The sequence below is a fragment of the Myxocyprinus asiaticus genome, chromosome 14 (genome assembly GCF_019703515.2).
Source record: "Myxocyprinus asiaticus isolate MX2 ecotype Aquarium Trade chromosome 14, UBuf_Myxa_2, whole genome shotgun sequence".
Classification (NCBI taxonomy): domain Eukaryota; kingdom Metazoa; phylum Chordata; class Actinopteri; order Cypriniformes; family Catostomidae; genus Myxocyprinus; species Myxocyprinus asiaticus.
In genome coordinates, this window is record NC_059357.1 from 11,456,508 (window position 1) to 11,477,553 (window position 21,046).

Consider the following 21,046-nt stretch of genomic DNA (forward strand, 5'->3'; position numbering starts at 1 on the left):
CTTACTTAGACTTTGGGAAACGTTTAATGTTGTTTGAACTGGTGCTATTTTAGTGCATTTCTATCTTTATGCTGTGGAAGACTTTGTTTGTAAAATGTTAATAAAGCATTATATTGTTACATATCGTTTTGTTTTCTTTCCTAAGATGGAAAAAATTAATTTTGACAGAAATTGAAGTATATATGGTGTCATATTTTGAATTTTAAATTTTAAATCGACTGACAGTGCTAATATACAGTTTGTATATTAGGGATGTGCCCAAAGCCAAATACCTTATTAGGAAAGGCATGAATAATTACTTCAAAATGAATAACGGATTCATCCGAATAATCTAAAAAATATTCATATGATTGATTATCCAAGACGAACAATGATAAAGCGACATTTTTAATAAACATAAAAAATCACAAAGAATTTATGAATCTGTGCAGCCAATATTTTTAAAGTGTAAACCTTATGAATGAAAATGCGCAAGTTGTGATTTCAAATCGGATGGGCGCGGTCTTGACTCAGTATGCGGTCTCTGTTAATTTTGCGCGTCTGGCGCTTAGCAAGTGTAAGATTAAGATACGACATCATATACGCTTTCCACTTCTTGAAATGTCTATGTTAATGTATCTCACGATTCACATGTGGTTCCCATGTATTCATTTATAGCCTAAACCTGAACGTGATGTTAAATTCCTGACCTGAAGTGATGATTTCATGTCAGAACTTGTCTATCCATCTTTTAAAGTTGTCCACATTAATATCCACATCAGCAATTTAGGAAATTATCTGGTTAAGACTTTATTCCGAAAAAAGTTAAAATGATCCATAAAGGTTTAAATGTTCCATAGAGTATTCATCTATTAGGAATATTCCTGCTCATGTAAAATGTATAAATTGAAATATGCTCTGTCTTTTTTTTCTCCTTCTTTAAACTGTGCTAATTCTGGTAAGACGCTATATAAATGTAACATTATTGTTATTGTTATTATTATTATTTAAATAAATAATGGTGTTTTATCATAAAAATTCTTGATTGACTTACGGGACTTTCACCTGTTTGTAGGCTATATTGATTTTATTTTCATTTCTTTTAATATTTGAATTTGTATTTATTATTCACTGAAAAATGTGTGCTCGACATTTCACATTTTGCTTGACACCTCCTGCCTTCAGAATAATGTTGTTATACATGAACAGACAAATAAAAATTCTCTTTCAGACAGATATAATATCAGAAATACCAGGAGAAATCAAAGTTAACAACATATTCCACGGTTAATGTAGCCCACTAATTCAGCTTCATCTGGTAAGAAAACAATAATAATATTTTTTTTAAATAATAGTTGTATAATATTATTAATATTATTATTATTATGCTATTATTTTGAAAAGGCATATACAAGCAGGCTTGGGAGGGTTACTTTTGAAATGTATTCCACTACAGATTACAGAATACATGCTGTATAATGTAATTTGTAACGCATTTTGTTAGATTACTCAAGGTCAGTAACGTATTCTAAATACTTTGAATTACTTCTTCAGCAGTGGTAGATTTTTTTCACTTGTTTTGACTATAAAAACTCTGCCAGTACAGTATAAAGTTTTGGTACCCATTCACTTGCATTCTATGAACCAACAGAGCTGAGATATTCTTCTAAAGATCTTTGTATTCAGCAGAAGTAAAAAAAAAAACCACATACACATCTGGGATGGCATGAGGGTGAGTAAATGATGTGAGAATTTTAAATTTTAATTATTCCTTTAAGGAGATGTTAGACAGAATGCTATCCTTAATGCTATCCTTATCCCCCCACACCCCCATATTTTGAAAGGGAAATGTGACTGAGACTGTCAGTCCCTAGCATTCTGTCTAACATCTTTTAGGTTCCATAAAATACAGAAAGTTTCACGGGGTTTGAAGAAAATGGAGCAGGCAAATGATGATATTATATTAATTAAAGGCTGAACTATCACTTTAAGGACACTTCTCAGATTTGGACGAATCTTTCATTTAGAAGAGAAGTGTGGAAACCTTTTTCTAGTAATTGTTATGGTGAAAAACGTGAACAATGTCACACAGTCCCAAATTATATATAAAGTTTAATTGTACAATGAAGCAAGATCATGCTTTATTCATGCCTTCTGTCATTATTTCACAGCTTTATACATCCTGCGTGAATTTAGTTCAGTGTAGTTGCAGCATTGTCAGTGTTGAAAGAATTTAGATAATTAGTCTGTACACTAAGGGAAAATTCCACATTATCTCTGTGTTTGGAAGCGTGTTCTCCATAATACAAAGCTGCTTGCGTCTGTCAAACGCTGTGCACACGCCAATCTTGCACATGCAAAAATGCTCACAATCGCGATAGGCAGGGCAAAACATTTTCACTTAATGCAGATGTTTACAAGGATTTCTACACAGGGTTGGGAGGGTTACTTTTGAAATGTATTCCACTACAGATTACAGAATACATGCTGTAAAATGTAATTTGTAACATATTTCATATTTCATATTACTCAAGGTCAGTAAAGTATTCTAAATACTTTTAGGATTTTTTCACTTGTTTTGACTATAATAACTCTGCCAGTACAGTAAGACAAAATACACGTTAAAAATACATTCTCTGAAAAACCTAAATATCTTATGCAGTGTTGTTTCTAAAACAAGATAAATCAAACTGGATTTTTAGATATTTTTACAGGAAAACAATACAAAAATTATTATCAAGAATAAGATTTCTAGTAAGGTCTTACTAGAAAAAAAGAAATTATGATCCAACGTGAATTTTCTTAATAAAAAAATATGATGGTGCCTGGTAACATATGCATGTAAAATGGCTAGAAACAGCATTTTAGCTTAGCGTAAAGCTGACAATTTACACAAGGTTTATTTCTATTTCTTGTGCTCCAAACTTACTTCAATCTTACTCCTCTGTCTGCTCGTATGAATGTAACACATCATAAGAAAGTGTTTCACTGCTGTTCAAATGCACTTTGGATCGCATCATTTATATGTATAAATGTTTCCATCTGAAAGGACTAAATATTAAATGAAACAAATGACAATAAAATGCAAAGTAATCTCTTCAGTAATCAAAATACATTTTGAATGTAACTGTATTCTAATTACCAATGATTTAAATTGTAACTGTAGTGGCATACAGTTACTTATATTTTGTATTTTAAATACGTATTCCTGTTACTTGTATTTCGTTACTCCCCAACCCTGTATACAAGGCATATTTTATAATAGAAACTATAAATGTAAGAGTAACATTTAAAAATGGGCATTTCAATTAGTTTTGATGCACTTCCGGTTTAAGCCCCACCCACACCCGGTTCTATCCAAATACAGAGACAGATACAGATAATTTTGTCATATGAACAGATACAGATACAAATACAGATAATGGCATCTCTGCACACCCCTAGTGTAACCCTATGAATGAAAATGCGCACAATGTGATTTCATGTTCAGATCGGATGGCCGCATTCTCAACTCTGTTTGCAGACAGTCTCTGTTAATTGTGCACGTCTTAGACTCGAGTATTAACTATATCATAAACATTTTCCACTTCTTGAAATGTCTGATCTGTAACACATTAACTACAAATGTTTCACACAATTCACACGTAAGGATTTATAAACCAGTCTGGGCGCTGTTGAATTCCTGAGCAGAGAAATGATGATTTTATGGTGGAGCTTGTCTGTAAGTTGATCACATTTATATCCACATTACTGATAAATGTAATTATCTGGTTAATCCTTTAATAATTTTTTTTTTTTAAATGCTTCATAGAGGTTTAAATAATTCATAGAGTGTAGATCTATTCAGAATATTCCTGCACACAGAGGATTGCAAAAAAACAAACCAAAACAAAAACTAAAAACATGCACATTTTTTTTCTAGAAATACTGTATTTAGAGGCTCGAACTTGCAATGTATTCCACAGCATTTCACTAATTCTGTACATGTAATTTAAATAATTAATTATGTCCTCCACAAAAATATGTGAACACAAAATAAGCCTCGAGTGTATCACAAAACTTTCTGATAGAGATTTACGGTGCTTTCAGTTTGTAGACTATATAAATTTATTCACATTTCTTTTAATATTCATATTTGTATTTAACATTCACTGCAAAATGTGTGCTTGACATTTTACAATTGCTTCTCTTTTGAGTAAAACCCTTTTTACTCAAAAAAGAAAAAGTTCACTGAACTTCATTAAATTGAAGAAAACTTTTCCACACAATTAAATTAAAATGTTCCAACAAAAAAGAATTTGTTTGCACTGACTTGTTCTAGTTCCACAAACTTAAATTCATTTAGTCAGACAAACTAGATAAAAGCTTATTAATTGTCTTAAGTTGGTCCAATTTAATTAATTTTATTAATCATTTGTATATGCCAGGTGAACAAATGTAACAATATTGAAAGTTTGACAGCAACTGCTTATAAAGATGAACAGCACTCAAATCAAACATTGGTAACTCCAAAAACTCTTAACAAACAGCCTAACAAAAACACTTTTTAAATGTCAATATAACACAACATTAATCATGAACAAATCTCCTCCTTTTCTTATCTTACTCAAAAATCCATAAAATAACACTTAGTTTCAACATTTGTTCACCCCATCCAGTCACCTGCAAAGCATGCTGGGAAATGGAAATCTCCTGCCCAGTTTCATCAATGCAACAAAAAGTAATCACGTAGTGCTAACTCAAATTGATTGAGTGAACTTCATTTTTACTAATTTAATTGAATAGAACGTAATGAAATGAAGTTAAGACAAAATGTTCTAGAATTGTGTTGCTTTAATTTAATTTAAGTAAACTGAACAACCTGCAAAAATCCTTTTTTTAAGTGTGGGTCAATTATTGCTGACACTTAAAGGAATGTTTGAAATATAGCTTCGAGAGCATTTGCTGAATATATTCCCTGACATTAATTTCTCTCTCAGCTCACACTAGCACAAAAAGGGCAAACTGTTATTCTCTGTGAAGCATATAATTATAACCGAGGCTGAATGTGTTTGAGAGTATTATAAAGCTGCCAGAGTAGATAGCTGTTCTTAAAATCAATTAAAATGTAGTTTTGTACAGGTTATCATCTATATTTAACTTCATAGTATCTTTATAACATTTTCTTGCCAAAATTTGCCAAGCTTTAGGTCACAGTTTAAAGGAATAATTCAATCAATTCCAAACCATGATTTTTCTTTCTTCCGTGGAACTCAGAATAAGATATTTTGGTAACACATTTTCAAGGTTCAGTTAACATTAGTTCATGCATTTGATAACACGAACAAACAATTCAAATTCAAATTCAAATTTTTGAGTTTTGCAACACTTTTCCTTCTGACAGACATCCAACAGGTACGTTACTGTTCTTTAGCCATGCTGTAAAGTCCATGGAAATGTTTAAGCAAAATCAGAGTTGACAGAGTTAAATGCAATGTTAACGTAACTACAGAATATCATGGTTCAACTAAAGTGATGGTTCAACTGCAGCTAAATAAGGTAAATTTCCTTCAGGGTGTGCACTCACAAGACAGCACGCAGTAAAAAATTAGGCTGAATCCAGCTCCTTAAATGCCTGAAGGCATATGCTTAAATGTTTGAAATTAGTTTTGTAACAAAAATATAATTGTGTCACCATATTAATTTATTTCATTATAAAACTAAAATTTAATCATAATTAAAAAAAAAAAAAAAAAGTTTTTGAAATTGATGACTTGGACCAAATAATAAAGAAAGGCAGCCAATAAGTGCCCAACATAGATGGGAACTCCTTCAATACTGTTTAAAAAGCATCCCAGGGTGATACCTCAAGAAGTTGGTTGAGAAAATGTCAAGAGTACATGTCTGCAAATTCTAGGCAAAGGGTGACTGCTTTGAAGATGCTAAAATATAACACAGTTTTGATTTGAACATAATTCCCATAGTTCCATTTATGTTATTCCATAGTTTTGATGACTTTACAATTATTCTAAAATGTGAATATATATATATATATACCGTGCATATGGAAAGTTTTCACAGCGCTTCACTTTTTCCACATTTTTTTATGTGACAGCCTTATTCCAAAATGGATTAAATTAATTATTTTCCTCAAAAGTCTACAAACAATACCCCATAATGACAACGTGAAAGAAGTTTTTGAAATCTTTGCAAATTTATATATAAAAAAATAATAATAAATAAATAAATAAAAAATCACATGTACATACAGGTGCATCTCAATAAATTAGAATGTCGTGGAAAAGTTCATTTATTTCAGTAATTCAACTCAAATTGTGAAACTTGTGTATTAAATAAATTCAATGCACACAGACTGAAGTAGTTTAAGTCTTTGGTTCTTTTAATTGTGATGATTTTAGCTCACATTTAACAAAAACCCACCAATTCACTGTCAAAAAATTAGAATACATCATAAGACCAATAAAAAAAACATTTTTAGTGAATTGTTGGCCTTCTGGAAAGTATGTTCATTTACTGTATATGTACTCAATACTTGGTAGGGGCTCCTTTTGCTTTAATTACTGCCTCAATTCGGCGTGGCATGGAGGTGATCAGTTTGTGGCACTGCTGAGGTGGTATGGAAGCCCAGGTTTCTTTGACGGTGGCCTTCAGCTCATCTGCATTTTTTGGTCTCTTGTTTCTCATTTTCCTCTTGACAATACCCCATAGATTCTCTATGGAGTTCAGGTCTGGTGAGTTTGCTGGCCAGTCAAGCACACCAACACCATGGTCATTTAACCAACTTTTGGTGCTTTTAGCAGTGTGGGCAGGTGCCAAATCCTGCTGGAAAATGAAATCAGCATCTTTAAAAAGCTGGTCAGTAGAAGGAAGCATGAAGTGCTCCAAAATTTCTTGGTAAACGGGTGCAGTGACTTTGGTTTTCAAAAAACACAATGGACCAACACCAGCAGATGACATTGCACCCCAAATCATCACAGACTGTGGAAACTTAACACTGGACTTCAAGCAACTTGGGCTATGAGCTTCTCCACCCTTCCTCCAGACTCTAGGACCTTGGTTTCCAAATGAAATACAAAACTTGCTCTCATCTGAAAAGAGGACTTTGGACCACTGGGCAACAGTCCAGTTCTTCCTCTCCTTAGCCCAGGTAAGACACCTCTGACGTTGTCTGTGGTTCAGGAGTGGCTTAACAAGAGGAATACAACAACTGTAGTCAAATTCCTTGACACGTCTGTGTGTGGTGGCTCTTAATGCCTTGACCCCAGCCTCAGTCCATACCTTGTGAAGTTCACCCAAATTCTCGATTTTGCTTGACAATCCTCATAAGGCTGCGGTTCTCTCGGTTGGTTGTGCATCTTTTTCTTCCACATTTTTTCCTTCCACTCAACTTTCTGTTAACATGCTTGGATACAGCACTCTGTGAACAGCCAGCTTCTTTGGCAATGAATGTTTGTGGCTTACCCTCCTTGTGAAGGGTGTCAATGATTGTCTTCTGGACATCTGTCAGATCAGCAGTCTTCCCCATGATTGTGTAGCCTAGTGAACCAAACTGAGAGACCATTTTGAAAGCTCAGGAAACCTTTGCAGGTGTTTTGAGTTGATTAGCTGATTGGCATGTCACCATATTCTAATTATTTGAGATAGTGAATTGGTGGGTTTTTGTTAAATGTGAGCCAAAATCATCACAATTAAAAGAACCAAAGACTTAAACTACTTCAGTCTATGTGCACTGAATTTATTTAATACACGAGTTTCACAATTTGAGTTGAATTACTGAAATAAATGAACTTTTCCACGACATTCTAATTTATTGAGATGCACCTGTAAGTATTCACAGCCTTTGCTCAGTACTTTGTTGAAGCACCTTTGGCAACAATTACAGTGTCAAGTCTTTTTGAGTATGATGCTACAAGCTTGGCACACCTATTTTTGGGCAGTTTCTCCCATTCTTCTTTGCAGGACCTCTCAAGCTCCATCAGGTTGGATGGGGAGCGTCGGTGCACAGCCATTTTCAGATCTCTCCAGAGATGTTCAATCGGGTTCAAGTCTGGGCTCTGGCTGGGCCACTCAAGGACATTCACAGAGTTGTCCCGGAGCCACTCCTTTGTTATCTTGGCTGTGTGCTTAGGGTCATTGTCCTGTTGGAAGATGAACCTTCGCCACAGTCTGAGGTCCAGAGTGCTCTGGAGCAGGTTTTCATCAAGGATGTCTCTGTACATTACTGCATTCATCTTTCCCTCGATCCTGACTAGTCTCCCAGTTCCTGCCGCTGAAAAACATCCCCACAGCATGATGCTGCCACCACCATGCTTCACTGTAGGGATGGTATTGGCCAGGTGATGAGCGGTGCCTGGTTTCCTCCAGACATGATGCTTGCCATTCAGGCCAAAGAGTTCAATCTTTGTTTCTCATGGTCTGAGAGTCCTTCAGGTGCCTTTTGGCAAACTCCAGGCAGGATGTCATGTGCCTTTTACTGAGGAGTGGCTTCCGTCTGGCCACTCTACCATACAGGCCTGATTGGTGGAGTGCTGCAGAGATGGTTGTTCTTCTGGAAGGTTCTGCTCTCTCCACAGAGAAATGCTGGAGCTCTGTCAGAGTGACCATCGGGTTCTTGGTCACCTCCCTGACTAAGGCCCTTCTCCTCCGATCGCTCAGTTTGGCCAGGCGGCCAGCTCTAGGAAGAGTCCTGGTGGTTCCAAACTTCTTCCATTTACGGATGATGGAGGCCACTGTGCTCATTGGTACCTTCAATGCTGCAGAAATTTTTCTGTACCCTTCCCCAGATCTGTGCCTCAATACAATCCTGTCTCGGAGGTCTACAGACAATTCCTTGGACTTCATGGCTTGGTTTGTGCTCTGACATGCACTGTTAACTGTGGGACCTTATATAGACAGGTGTGTGCCTTTCCAAATCATGTCCAATCAACTGAATTTATCACAGGTGGACTCCAATCAAGTTGTAGAAACATCTCAAGGATGATCAGGGAAACAGGATGCACCTGAGCTCAATTTTGAGTGTCATGGCAAAGGCTGTGAATACTTATATACATGTGATTTTTTTTTTCGTTTTTTATTTTTAATAAATTTGCAAAGATTTCAAACAAACTTCTTTCATGTTGTCATTATGGGGTATTGTTTGAAGAATTTTGAGGAAAATAATGAATTTAATCCATTTTGGAATAAGGCTGTCAAATAATAAAATGTAGAAAAATTTAAGCGCTGTGAATACTTTCCGGATGCACTGTATATATATATATATATATATATATATATATATATATATATATATATATATATATATATATATATATATATATAAAACAAACCCTGGCAAGTTCATTATTATAATTTGTGTAGTTACCATAATTCAATTATAATTAAAGCTAAAAATATTTTTGTATTATTATAATTTTTTATACAGTTTATCTAATTATCATTTATCAGCAAGTGAAATTTAATTACCATCGAAGCCTAAGAATGTAATACTCGGAGCGAAACACCATAAAATCGTAGAGCAGCAGGAAAAACGGCATTCCATGTATGTAAGGTAAGAAGAGTTGTTATTTATAATTATTTCAGATTTGCATTGACTTGCTTGCATTCATGTTTTAATACAGTTTGAGAAGTACAGAAACTATACAGAAACTAAAGAGCACTGTTTCATAAATCTACCTCTGTCAAGTATCTTTTCAAGCACATATTTTACTGTTTATGTGTAAACAACTCTTGAAGCATATATTTTTTTTTTCTTTCCTTAAAATTGAACTGAATTTGTTAACATTCGACTTGCAATGAAATGTTTTAAACCATAACAGGCCTATGTATGGGGTAAATAAAGCACGCAAATACGACTGTTCAGTTTGATTGAAAAATCTCATGAAATCCGACCTGGCTGTCATGTTGCAAATAATTATATATGTATCCAATTTATTTCCACATATTAAAGTGGCCTAGATCAGAATTGAAACTGTCAGATTCAATGCGCTTGTGGCTGTTCAGACTACAGTTTCATCCAGTGGTATAGTAGTGACTAAAGAGGCTGGCATACTGTGATTTTATCGAGGGCACATTTAGCTGTGGTGTGAATGTAGTCATAGTGTTGCATTGGACTGATCTGAAGTCAGTACTTCATAAAAAATTGTCACTATTTATTTAACAATGTTTAGATTAAACTATCAGAAGAGCAACTGGTCTTGGCCCCTATCATGACAGAGCATGACAGCCCATGCACAGCATAAATTAGTTGCCTATGTCCATGAGGGTCAAAGGTTAGTCTTCACAGTAAATCAGAAGCTCTGGTGATGTATGTATTTAACCTCTTTGCTATGTGTCAAGGTGGGGAAGATTCAAAGGATCAGTCCAGGAGGTCAAGCTGATGTCAAGTGATCAAAATCAATCTAGAGAGGTTCAAACAATAAATGTGGTTTTGAAGCTTTTCTCTCAGAGTTTGACTCTCTCTTTCTCCGTATTTCTATAGAAGTGTAAAACCCTTTTTACAAAAAAAAAAAAAAAAAAAAAAGTTCACTGAACTTGATTAAATTGAGGAAACATTTCCACTCAATTAAATAAAAATTTTCCAACAAAAAAAAAAAAAAGAATGTGTTGGCACTGACTTGTTCTAGTTGTACAAACTTAAATTCATTTTGTCAGACCAACTAGATAAAATCTGATTAATTGTCTTAAGCTGGTCCAACTTAATTTTATTAACCATTAGTATATGCTAGGGGAACAAGTGTAATGACAGTGAAAGTGTTGCACTGTCAGTTTGATAGCAACAGCTTATAGAGATGAGCAGCACCCAAATCAAACATTACTGAAAGTAAGAGTCCATCCTCAACCTAAGAACAAGCACCAATCTTCACCACAATGGTAAACTCTTAACAAACAGCCTAACTAAAAAACTTTTTAAATGTCAATATAACACAACATTAAACATGAACAAATCTCCTCCTTTTCTTATCTTACTCAAAAATTCATAAAATAACATTTAGTTTCAACATTTGTTCACCCCATCCAATCACCTGCAAAGCATGCTGGGAAATGGAAATCTCCTGCCCAGTTTCATCAATGCAACAAAAAGTAATCACGTAGTGCTAACTCAAATTGATTGAGTGAACTTCATTTTTACTAATTTAATTGAATAGAACGTAATAAAATAAAGTTAAGACAAAATGTTCTAGAATTGTGTTGCTTTAATTTAATTTAAGTAAACTGAACAACCTGCAAAAATCCTTTTTTTAAGTGTGGGTCAATTATTGCTGACACTTAAAGGAATGTTTGAAATATAGCTTCGAGAGCATTTGCTGAATATATTCCCTGACATTAATTTCTCTCTCAGCTCACACTAGCACAAAAAGGGCAAACTGTTATTCTCTGTGAAGCATATAATTATAACCGAGGCTGAATGTGTTTGAGAGTATTATATAGCTGCCAGAGTAGATAGCTGCTTTTAAAATCAAGTAAAAATTTGTTTTATACAGGTTATCATCTATATTTAACTTCATAGTATCTTTATAACATTTTCTTGCCAAAATTTGCCAAGCTTTAGGTCACAGTTTAAAGGAATAATTCAATCAATTCCAAACCATGATTTTTCTTTCTTCCGTGGAACTCAGAATAAGATATTTTGGTAACATTTTTCAAGGTTCAATTAACATTAGTTCATGCATTTGGTAACACGAACAAACAATTCAAATTCAAGTTTTTGAGTTTTGCGACCCTTTTCCTTCTGACAGACATCCAACAGGTACGCTACTGTTCTTTAGCCATGCTGTAAAGTCCATGGAAATGTTTAAGCAAAATCAGAGTTGATGGTGTTAAATGCAATGTTAATGTAACTACAGAATATTATGGTCCAACTAAAATGACGGTGACAGCGTGATCATGACACCTCAGGACCCACTGCAGCTAAATAAGGTAAATTTCCTTCAGGGTGTGCACTCACAAGACAGCATGCAGTAAAAAATTAGGCTGAATCCAGCTTCTTAAATGCCAGCTTTTTATTCAGTAAAAGGATCACTGTGCTTAAGTTCCTCACAACTACACAACTAAATCACTGGCAAGTGAAATCTGAACATTTACCAGTGGCTAATAACGGAAATGTTTTAATCGCATATAGCATGAAATTTGGTCGAATATGGGAGTGATTTACTCACAATGTAGAGGGCTACTTTGTTCCTCACACAAAGCTATTGTATGTATTTAGAAGGCTGTGAATACAGTACAGAAAACACATGGACTAATTTTATGGTACTATTTTGTCCTTTGTTAAGCTTGACAATGTGAATTATCGTCCACTTTAGTTGTATGGACATTGTGCTAAATATCTCTTTTTGTGTTCAATGAAAATAAAAAAATAAAAAAGACAGGTTTGCAACATCATAAGGGTGAGTTAATGATGACATTTTTCATTTTTGATTGAAATATCCCTTTAAATAGTTTTAACCCGTGAGCAAGCACAGAAAACTGTCATATTCATGAAGAGAAAGTGACCAAATGGCCATTTGGTTGAATAAAAGTCTCTCAAAACTCCATTGTGCTTTCAAGCCAGATAAATTCTCTGTTTTCTTTTGACTTTGAATAATTTGCACCAAGCTGTAATTTGGTACCACCACTTTTTAGCTGAGCATACTTTGTGGAGCCAAGCTGGAACCAAGGGCACTTTCTTAAGTATCAAAGTCGCGATAGTGTTGGAATTTTCTGGAGGACTTGCATCTCAAAGTGCAGGGTCTCTTTCATATGTACCGGGAACAGATCAATGCAATCGCTTAACTTTAAAAAATACTGTTTCACTGCTTTGCTTGTGTATTCTGATATCTATCTGTGATTCAGGGTGACCTTAGACGAGGTCCCACACTGTTCTGCAAACCTTGGACTTGTTTGTTGGCTAAAATTACAAACAAAACAGTCCAGACTGATCCGATCCGGGATCCATTTACGGCACCTGTAAGTATGTTTACTTTGGGGGATCAACAAGACGCAAGATGGGTTTGCGTTTGCGGTCTGGGCTTGACATTAAAGAGGAATACTTGGCTGGAATTCCCAAAGGTTTACTGTCCTTTTCAGAAGGGCATGTAATGCAAGCCAGATTTAGCCCTTGCAGGCATTTATATTTTATGAGCGGAGTGTTTTTTTCTATTTTTATTTTTATCCCCTTTTCTTCCAATTTGGAATGCCCAATTCCCACTACTTAGTAGGTCCTCGTGGTGGCACGGTTACTCACCTCAATCCAGGTGGCAGAGGACAAGTCTCAGTTGCATCTGCTTCTGAGACAGTCTGTCCACACCTCTTATCACGTGGCTCATTGTGCATGACACCGCGGAGGCTCATGCTACTCTCTGCGATCCACACACAATTTACCACACGCCCCATTGAGAGCGAGAACCACTAATCGCGACCACGAGGAGGTTACCCCGTGTGACTCTACCCTCCCTAGTGACCGGGCCAATTTGGTTGCTTAGGAGACCTGGCTGGAGTCACTCAGCACACCCTGGATTCGAATTCGCAAATCCAGGGGTGGTAATCAGTGTCAATACTCACTGAGCTACCCAGGCCCCGCTGAGCGGAGTGTTTTTAAAGTTATTGGCTGGGTTTCCTGATAACGCTGAAACTTAAGCTTTTACGATCATCTTAACTAATGTTGCTCGTTATTTTACGATGGAGTAATGCCTGTTTCCCAAACCAGCACGTTGAACGCTCATTATAAAGTTGAACTTAAATGCTTCATTATGGGAGCTGTCCAGTCCAAATTAGTGCTGATCACTTTGGTCAGTATGTCCAGGAGATTGTCTTCTCAACTTAAAAATAATATGGAAATACTAACAAACATGGAAGTAGTTTGTAACCCTGTCAAGGCACCGAAATGTATTAACTATTACAGAATTTAAAGAAATAATGGTGGCTATAGTAAGATGGAGTTTCAGATGTATTGATGCTCAGTCATAGAGATTAATGAAAGTGACGCAATAAATGCATGTAACATGAATGAACATGATGTGAATCATAAGGGGCTCTCACGTAGTCTAAAGTTTTGTTCCTTTTGCTGGAAACTGAACAAATGCACACAGAACAGATTAAAATGATGGGCATTAGTATTGAACAACTCATAGACCTGTCTAAATATTAATAAATCATCTGGTTAGAGTGCGAGGCACTGTGTAGGCTACTTGTAGCCTTACTGCCATTATGCATCATGCAATTTGTTACTGCCTTGTAAAAAGACTAGATGCGAGCCGATTTGAAACATCCATTGGAGAAAGGAGGAAGAGAGGAGGAAGAGATGGAATCCCTCACTGTACACTCTCACTTTAATCTCCTTTGTCAACAAAATGTTAATTATTTAATAGGCATAATTATTTAAGTTTTAAACTGCATGGTCACATTACTCACATATGTCTTCTTAAATAATATGTTTAATAAGAACATATCATCTTTCTATTGCCATTACAATTATGATTATCAAAGAAGGCTAATCTAACGTTATACTGTAGTACGTGTCTTGTAATTTAGATCATGTCCCACGCACAGACTGCGGCGACTGCCTATTGATTTCAATGCGATTTTTTCAACACTTTTTTTATCGTCTGAAATAGTTTACACTGGCTTTCCAATTATCAAAATATGTTAATACAATTTATTGAATGTCACATTGTCTTTGATAAACTGTGAAAGATGCCAAAAAGATATGCTTAAATTGCACTTAATGGACTTAGCGGTTCAAAGCTTTTTTACGAACTACTTAAATAACGATGCTTTTGGGAAACGTGCCTTAGAGATTAAGTACCACTTAAGTGCTACTAACGTCCTTCCCAGCCATTGACTGCCAAAAGGCTGGTTTTGGGTAAACTGAGAGTTAAATGGTGGGAGTCTCAGTGTAATTCTATTTTGGGTAGGTCTGATGAGGCAGCAATGTCAAAAGAAATCTGAACTGCACAAATTATTTGAACTGTATGCATTGCACTTCAAAGAACGGATCTATCACTTAGAGAGTGTTTTTAACACTATGCTTCTTTGAGTCAAAAAGAGGGAAAATTAGTGCTGAAGGCAAAAACAGAAGCAAGAGAGGAAAAGAGTTTTCTTACCTCACTGTTCAAAAAGCAGTAGAACACTGACACAAAGAAACCCTGAAAAGACAACAAAAGAAAGTTTAAGCTTTGCTTTAAAAAAAAAATACAAAAATACAAAATAAAAAAAAATACAGAAAATACTTAAAGCCTGCCTTTCTAAATAACACTTACGTTTTGATTTCTGTAATACTGTCTTTAAAGTCAATGTGAAACAACATTTACAACACATTTTGCTTTCGTAATCGGATGTTGTCCGAGTAAAAATGATGTTCATTTTGAATTTATCCGTCGGGCATTGATTGGATCATGAAAAGTTGGTGTTACAAATCAGAATGAAGGCAGGTGGTTGCAGGGGAGGCATTGAAATCTAACAGGGATTCGTAACGTCATGCAAAAAGGAATGCCATTTCAAAGGCGGAGGAAGTTATTATATTATATTTTACAGATTATGAAGACAAACATATTATTATTATTATTATTAAAATGTTTTACTTGGAATAATGTACACTGATGTATTGGGTACAATAAGACCAGCAATATGCATTAAGAAAGTAAATAGGTTCAATTTATTTATTTAAATGTTCAATTAAGGTTCAAACTATGCTTAAAAGAATATTCTGGTTTCAATACAAATTAAGCTCAATCGAAAGCATTTGTGGCATAATGTTGAATACCACAACAAATTATTTTGACTCGTCCGTCCTTTTCTTTTTAAAAAGCAAAAATTTAGGTTACAGTGAAGCACTTCCAATGGATATTGTTTACGTCTTGTGTCTATACTTTTGAATCAGTGTGTATTTTAATGTTTACGGATTGGTTCCATTCCCTTCCATTGTAAATGCCTCACTTTAACCCAGATTTTTGGTTTTTTTTTAAAGAATAGGAGGGATGAGTCGAAATAATTTTTTGTGGTAATTAACATTATGCCACAAATGCTGTTGATTGAGCTTAACTTGTATTGAATCCAGAATATACCTTTGACATCTAATTTTCCGTGACCTCCAAGAGGGAAGTGGAAAGTCTGTATGAATTACATCATCGCTAAAGCCAAACAGCGATGTACAAATAAAACACATGTGTAAGACATAGCCTATCAAAACACAGTCAAGATTCATATGCATAATGATTTTATAAATGACAGAACCAATCTACGGCTTCTCCCATTTTACTGTAATTCATTATTATGTAAAATTAATACGTTTATCTGAGATGAATATTCTTAAAGACCCCATGAAATGACTTTACAAGCAAAGATTTCTGGCCCATGTTGATGTGTTTCATATTTAAACAAATTATAGGTTGGACATACTCTATCAAAGGGCTTGGTCCATTATTTTAAATAGCTTTAGTTAATCACAGTCATGAACCATTATTTGCTACTTGCTAGTCCTTTTCAGGTGGTATTAGGGGGAGGGACATTCTTATTCTAGAGAATTGGTTGGACAAAAATCTGTTTAGTCTGAAATGAGTCATCAATATTTTTGGTCTGTTTTCTCCAAAGAGAAAGTTGTATGTTAAATGTGTATATCTGCTACAAGTTAATTTTGTTAACTTTTTCAGTCATCTAGCATATAGATGGCATCAAAACTAACAGACATGAGGACTAAAACCCCCAAAACTCCAATCTTAATTTCATGAGGTCTTTAAAAAATTTAACAGGATTGTCTCCAGACTAAAACACTGTTAAATCATTTAGCATGTTTGCCTAATTTGAGTACACTACCATTCAATTTTCCCCACAGATGACTCATTCCTGTGGGAATACGGACAGCTGTGGGAGGCAGATGAATTCGAGGAAAACATGGCTTGAACATGCGTGAGACCCCGGGGTGACAGTAAGAAGCAAATGGTGCAAATTAGGGGATAGATTTGACCTTGTGTGCTTTGGATGACACAGTTGACTCTGGATTGCTGTGAGAATTGGACCACTAGAACAAGGATTTCCAAATAAGTGGGTGAAGCTTAATGATATTACTTTAGTAAATCAAACTTGTACAAATCTGCAATGTTTTTGATCTGCTTTAAAATAACCAGGGTTTTGACAGTTTTGAAAATGCCCCCCCCCCCCTTTTTTTTTTACTTTATGTATTTTGATTTTCAAATAGGCTTTATTTAATTTGTTTGGGGGGGAATTACTAGTTTTAGTTTTGTTTTTATTTTATTTCAGTATTAGTTTTCATAATACTACCATGTGCCTGTGACAACAAACAGCACTTTATCAACAAGAATGCAACAAAAAATTGTGGTTGGTTGTTCTACTATATGTCAATCAGACGGCTGGTTCTTGTATGATAAAGTCCATTTGGGAGATTAATTAATTCAGACCATCCAAAATGGTGAAAAAAACAAAAAAACAAATTAATTGTCTCTGTACATTTTTAGAGTTTCATGTATTAGTGCACATTTAGAGTTTTAGTTACGTTTTATGGTAACACTTCACAATAAGGTTCCATTTGTTAACATTAGTTAATGTGAACTAACAATGAACAATACTTTTACATCATTTATTAATCTTGGTTAATGTAATATATATTTTTAAAAGTTGTATATATTAACATCAGTTAATGCACAATAAACTAACATGAACTAACAATGAACAATTGTATTTTTATTAACTAACATTAACAAAGATTAATAAATGCTGTAAAGCATATATTGTTCATAGTTAGTTCATGATACCTAATGCATTAACTAATGTTAACACATTTCTTTTTTTTTTTTTTTTTTTGAAAACTCCCATTTTATTATTATTTCAATTAAGGCTGAAGTGTCTAATTTCACAAGCGCCACCAAACGGAATTGCAAAAATAAAAAAAACATTTAAAACTGTTTTCCAGAATATTCCCAACTGAACAAATACTCTAGGTTGTCCAAGCCGTAACTCAGGCCACATCCACACAAATATATTTTCATTTTGAAAATGCATATTTTTTGGCCATTTAGTTTCTGAAAAGGTGACAGGAAATTTACTTGGAATTGCTGTCCGGCGATGGAACACGAAGATAATTGCGTTTCAGACCATACATGGAACAACGATTTTTCACGTAAGCAGTAAGAGGATATTAAAGGGTTTCATACGTTTCAGTGTGGATGAGCAACTTTTGAAAAATGCTTGAGAATGGCAGTGTGGACAGAGAGCATTCTGAAAATGAAAACGCTGTTTTCAAATGTATCCAGATTAATGTGGATTTAGCCTAATGCCACTGGTGTGTTGCTGTGTTGGGCTGGACAGGCTGTACAAAACAGAGCAATTTTTTATAGCGCCACATAGATACAGTATTTACAGTTTAAGGAAATCAACCTACATATAACTTACTTTTTGTAAGTAATTAAATAGTATTCAGTTATCTCTGTATATTAAGCTGAGACAGGAGAAAGTCTTTTAACATCGAAAAAGTTCAGCTTCAGCTTTAACATAAATATTTTTTCAATGCTGGTTTTATCTTCACAATAAACCAAAGTTTTTGTTGAACATAACTACAAAAAGGTCAAAAGTGTGTTTGTTTACCTGAAAAGACTCTAGGAAAGAGTTGAAGTAGATGAAGACGATCTGTGAGATCTCATCCTCGCCAGGGTTGACGAAGAAGAGCATGTAGGTGATGCCCAAGAGAGGCAGAAGAACTAGTGTGGCCTTCACTGCTTTCCTGTAAGGACAAGAAGCGAAGAGATGAAAATCAACTAAATCATCAAATAACGAATCATGCCTATCAAAAATCGCAGCATTATAATTGACAATGTTCCATTTGGGCATGACAACTGTGATAGGCAATGCTGTTCATAAATTGACACCGCAAATATTCTTTACCACTGTGGCTAATGTCACGCTGCCTAATACACAAATGTGTTGAATAGGATGACATTGAGATAAATTTGGTTTAAGCAGTATGTATTGTATTTGCCATGGGCCACTGACTGTGACCGTCAAAGACGTTAGTCATCTAGCTGAAGGACATTTTAGCATCATATACACATACAGATAATCTCTCTTTCACTCCTTCTAACTCCATGCCCGATACATCAATCATAACCAATTAATTCATTCCTTCCTTTGTCATGTCACAGTTTTGACATGGTTAACAGCTTATTATAAAGTTTCTGTGTACCATAACTCGAAAATATACAAAAGCTTTCAAATCAATTTGCTAACCCTGTTCCTTCTGCTATCTGACTTTACTAAATAGTCTATTTTTGTACAGCTTGTTTCACCTGTACTAAATGCTTAGTACCTGATTTTGTTCCAATCCACATATTATCCTTTAAAAAAGTAATCAAAATTTAGATTTGTGCATCTAAATTCAAAGCAAATTGAAAATTATGTTAAAAGTGCCTAAAGCAAAAAAAAAAATTAGAGAACAGTGGTGAGGAACGTTTTAAGGTAATGAATTTAGGTAGACACTGATACATACAATAAAAGTATGCAGGGAAAAATAGGTCTGTTGTATTAAGAAACAATTTTATCTTCAAAATACTTCATATGTATTATCCAATTACCTGTGTAATACATACTTTTAGTACTCAGTGGATATATGCGAATTGGTATTCAGTCTCTTTCTCACCTGTACTGAATAGTTTCTGAAGTGGTGGAGGCTCTCAGTTTAGTCATTAGGATCCTCACAATGTTGAAGAGAAAAATGAAGTTAATCTAGAGAGAGAGAGAGAGAGAGAGAGAGAGAGAGAGAGAGAGAGAGAGAGAGAGAGAGAGAAAGAGAGAGAGAGAGAGAAATAATAAAGCACTAACTGTCTCACATTATTATTCCAGCTATTATTATGAAATCTTGGAGGACACAATAAACTTCTTCTGTGATGGAAAAAGAGAAGCAACCTGATCAATTGCCCACATGCAACAAATATCATAAAACATTTATGTAGTTACAACTGCATGTTGAAATGAATCAAAACCATGCTTACTCACCAGTAGCACCAGGATCATGGGACCCTGGTAAATATAATCAGTGTAAATGCCGGCCCGCTTCCCAAACCAGCACCTGCACAGAAATACAGACTCCTTTCTTAGTGATCAAGAAGCCAAAATTAAACAGTACTGGTGGGCATGTTTTGTTCAAGTGTACAATTGATACATTATCCAAAGTGACTTACAATGTATTCAAGGTTTACATATTATCAGTTTGTGTGTTTCCTGGGAATCAAACCTATGACCTTGTCGTTGCCAGAGGTGGGTAGTAACGCGCTACATTTACTCCGTTACATTTACTTGAGTAACTTTTTGGAAAAAAAAATTACTTTTATGAGTATGTTTTATGGTGGGTACTTTTCACTCTTAAGTAAATTTCTGCTGAAAAAAAATTACATTTACTTCGTTACAATGGGTAGCGTTCCTGTTGTTACATTGCTGGTTTTAATTTAATAAGTGTTAATAAATGCGTAATTTATTGAGATTTTTGAACGAGACTCTTACGACAGCGGAACTTCACAGCTGCACGCTGTCACTCGAGTCGCGTTCAACACTACAGCAGCAAGTGCGCAAAACAAACATTTCTTCACTCCACACAATGCCTTCATTTACACCAAGACAAGGATATATATTTCAAGATGAAAACTGCAGCTCCAACTAAAGAAAACACAGTGAGGTAAGTTTTAAAGATTATGACAATGTGGGCTTGTCTGTGTCATGGTGATGCTCATTCATTTTCAGAGTGAATCTGTAACTATGGGCTCTTATGACCTCAGTTTACATTTTTATATCAGTGCTGCAACATGTCAGTGCCTACTGTATAAACAGGTTTGGGGAGTAATGAAATACATGTAACGGGATTACGTATTTAAAATATAAAACATAAGTAACTGTATTCCACTACAGTTACAATTTAAATAATTGGTATTTAGAATACAGTTACATTTAAAAAGTATTTTGATTACTGAAGAGATTACTTTGCATTTTATTGTCATTTATTTCATTTAATATTTAGTCCTTTCAGATGGAAAACATTTATACATATAAATGATGCGATCCAAAGTGCATTTGAACAGTGGTGAAACACTTT

The 21,046-nt window shown here is 34.8% G+C and overlaps 1 protein-coding gene across 3 annotated transcripts in view; it reads right to left on the reverse strand.

Annotated features, from left to right (window-relative positions):
* The window catches only part of LOC127451584 (corticotropin-releasing factor receptor 1), a 245,812-nt gene that overhangs the window by 12,416 nt on the left and 212,350 nt on the right, over positions 1-21,046 (reverse strand). For all 3 annotated transcript variants that reach the window (XM_051716370.1, XM_051716369.1, XM_051716371.1), the window contains 4 exons: positions 19,957-20,029; positions 19,601-19,686; positions 18,553-18,688; positions 15,060-15,101 (listed from right to left, as the gene is read on the reverse strand). In XM_051716370.1, the coding sequence (XP_051572330.1) occupies positions 15,060-15,101; positions 18,553-18,688; positions 19,601-19,686; positions 19,957-20,029 (337 nt within the window). The remainder of the gene's footprint in view (positions 1-15,059; positions 15,102-18,552; positions 18,689-19,600; positions 19,687-19,956; positions 20,030-21,046) is intronic.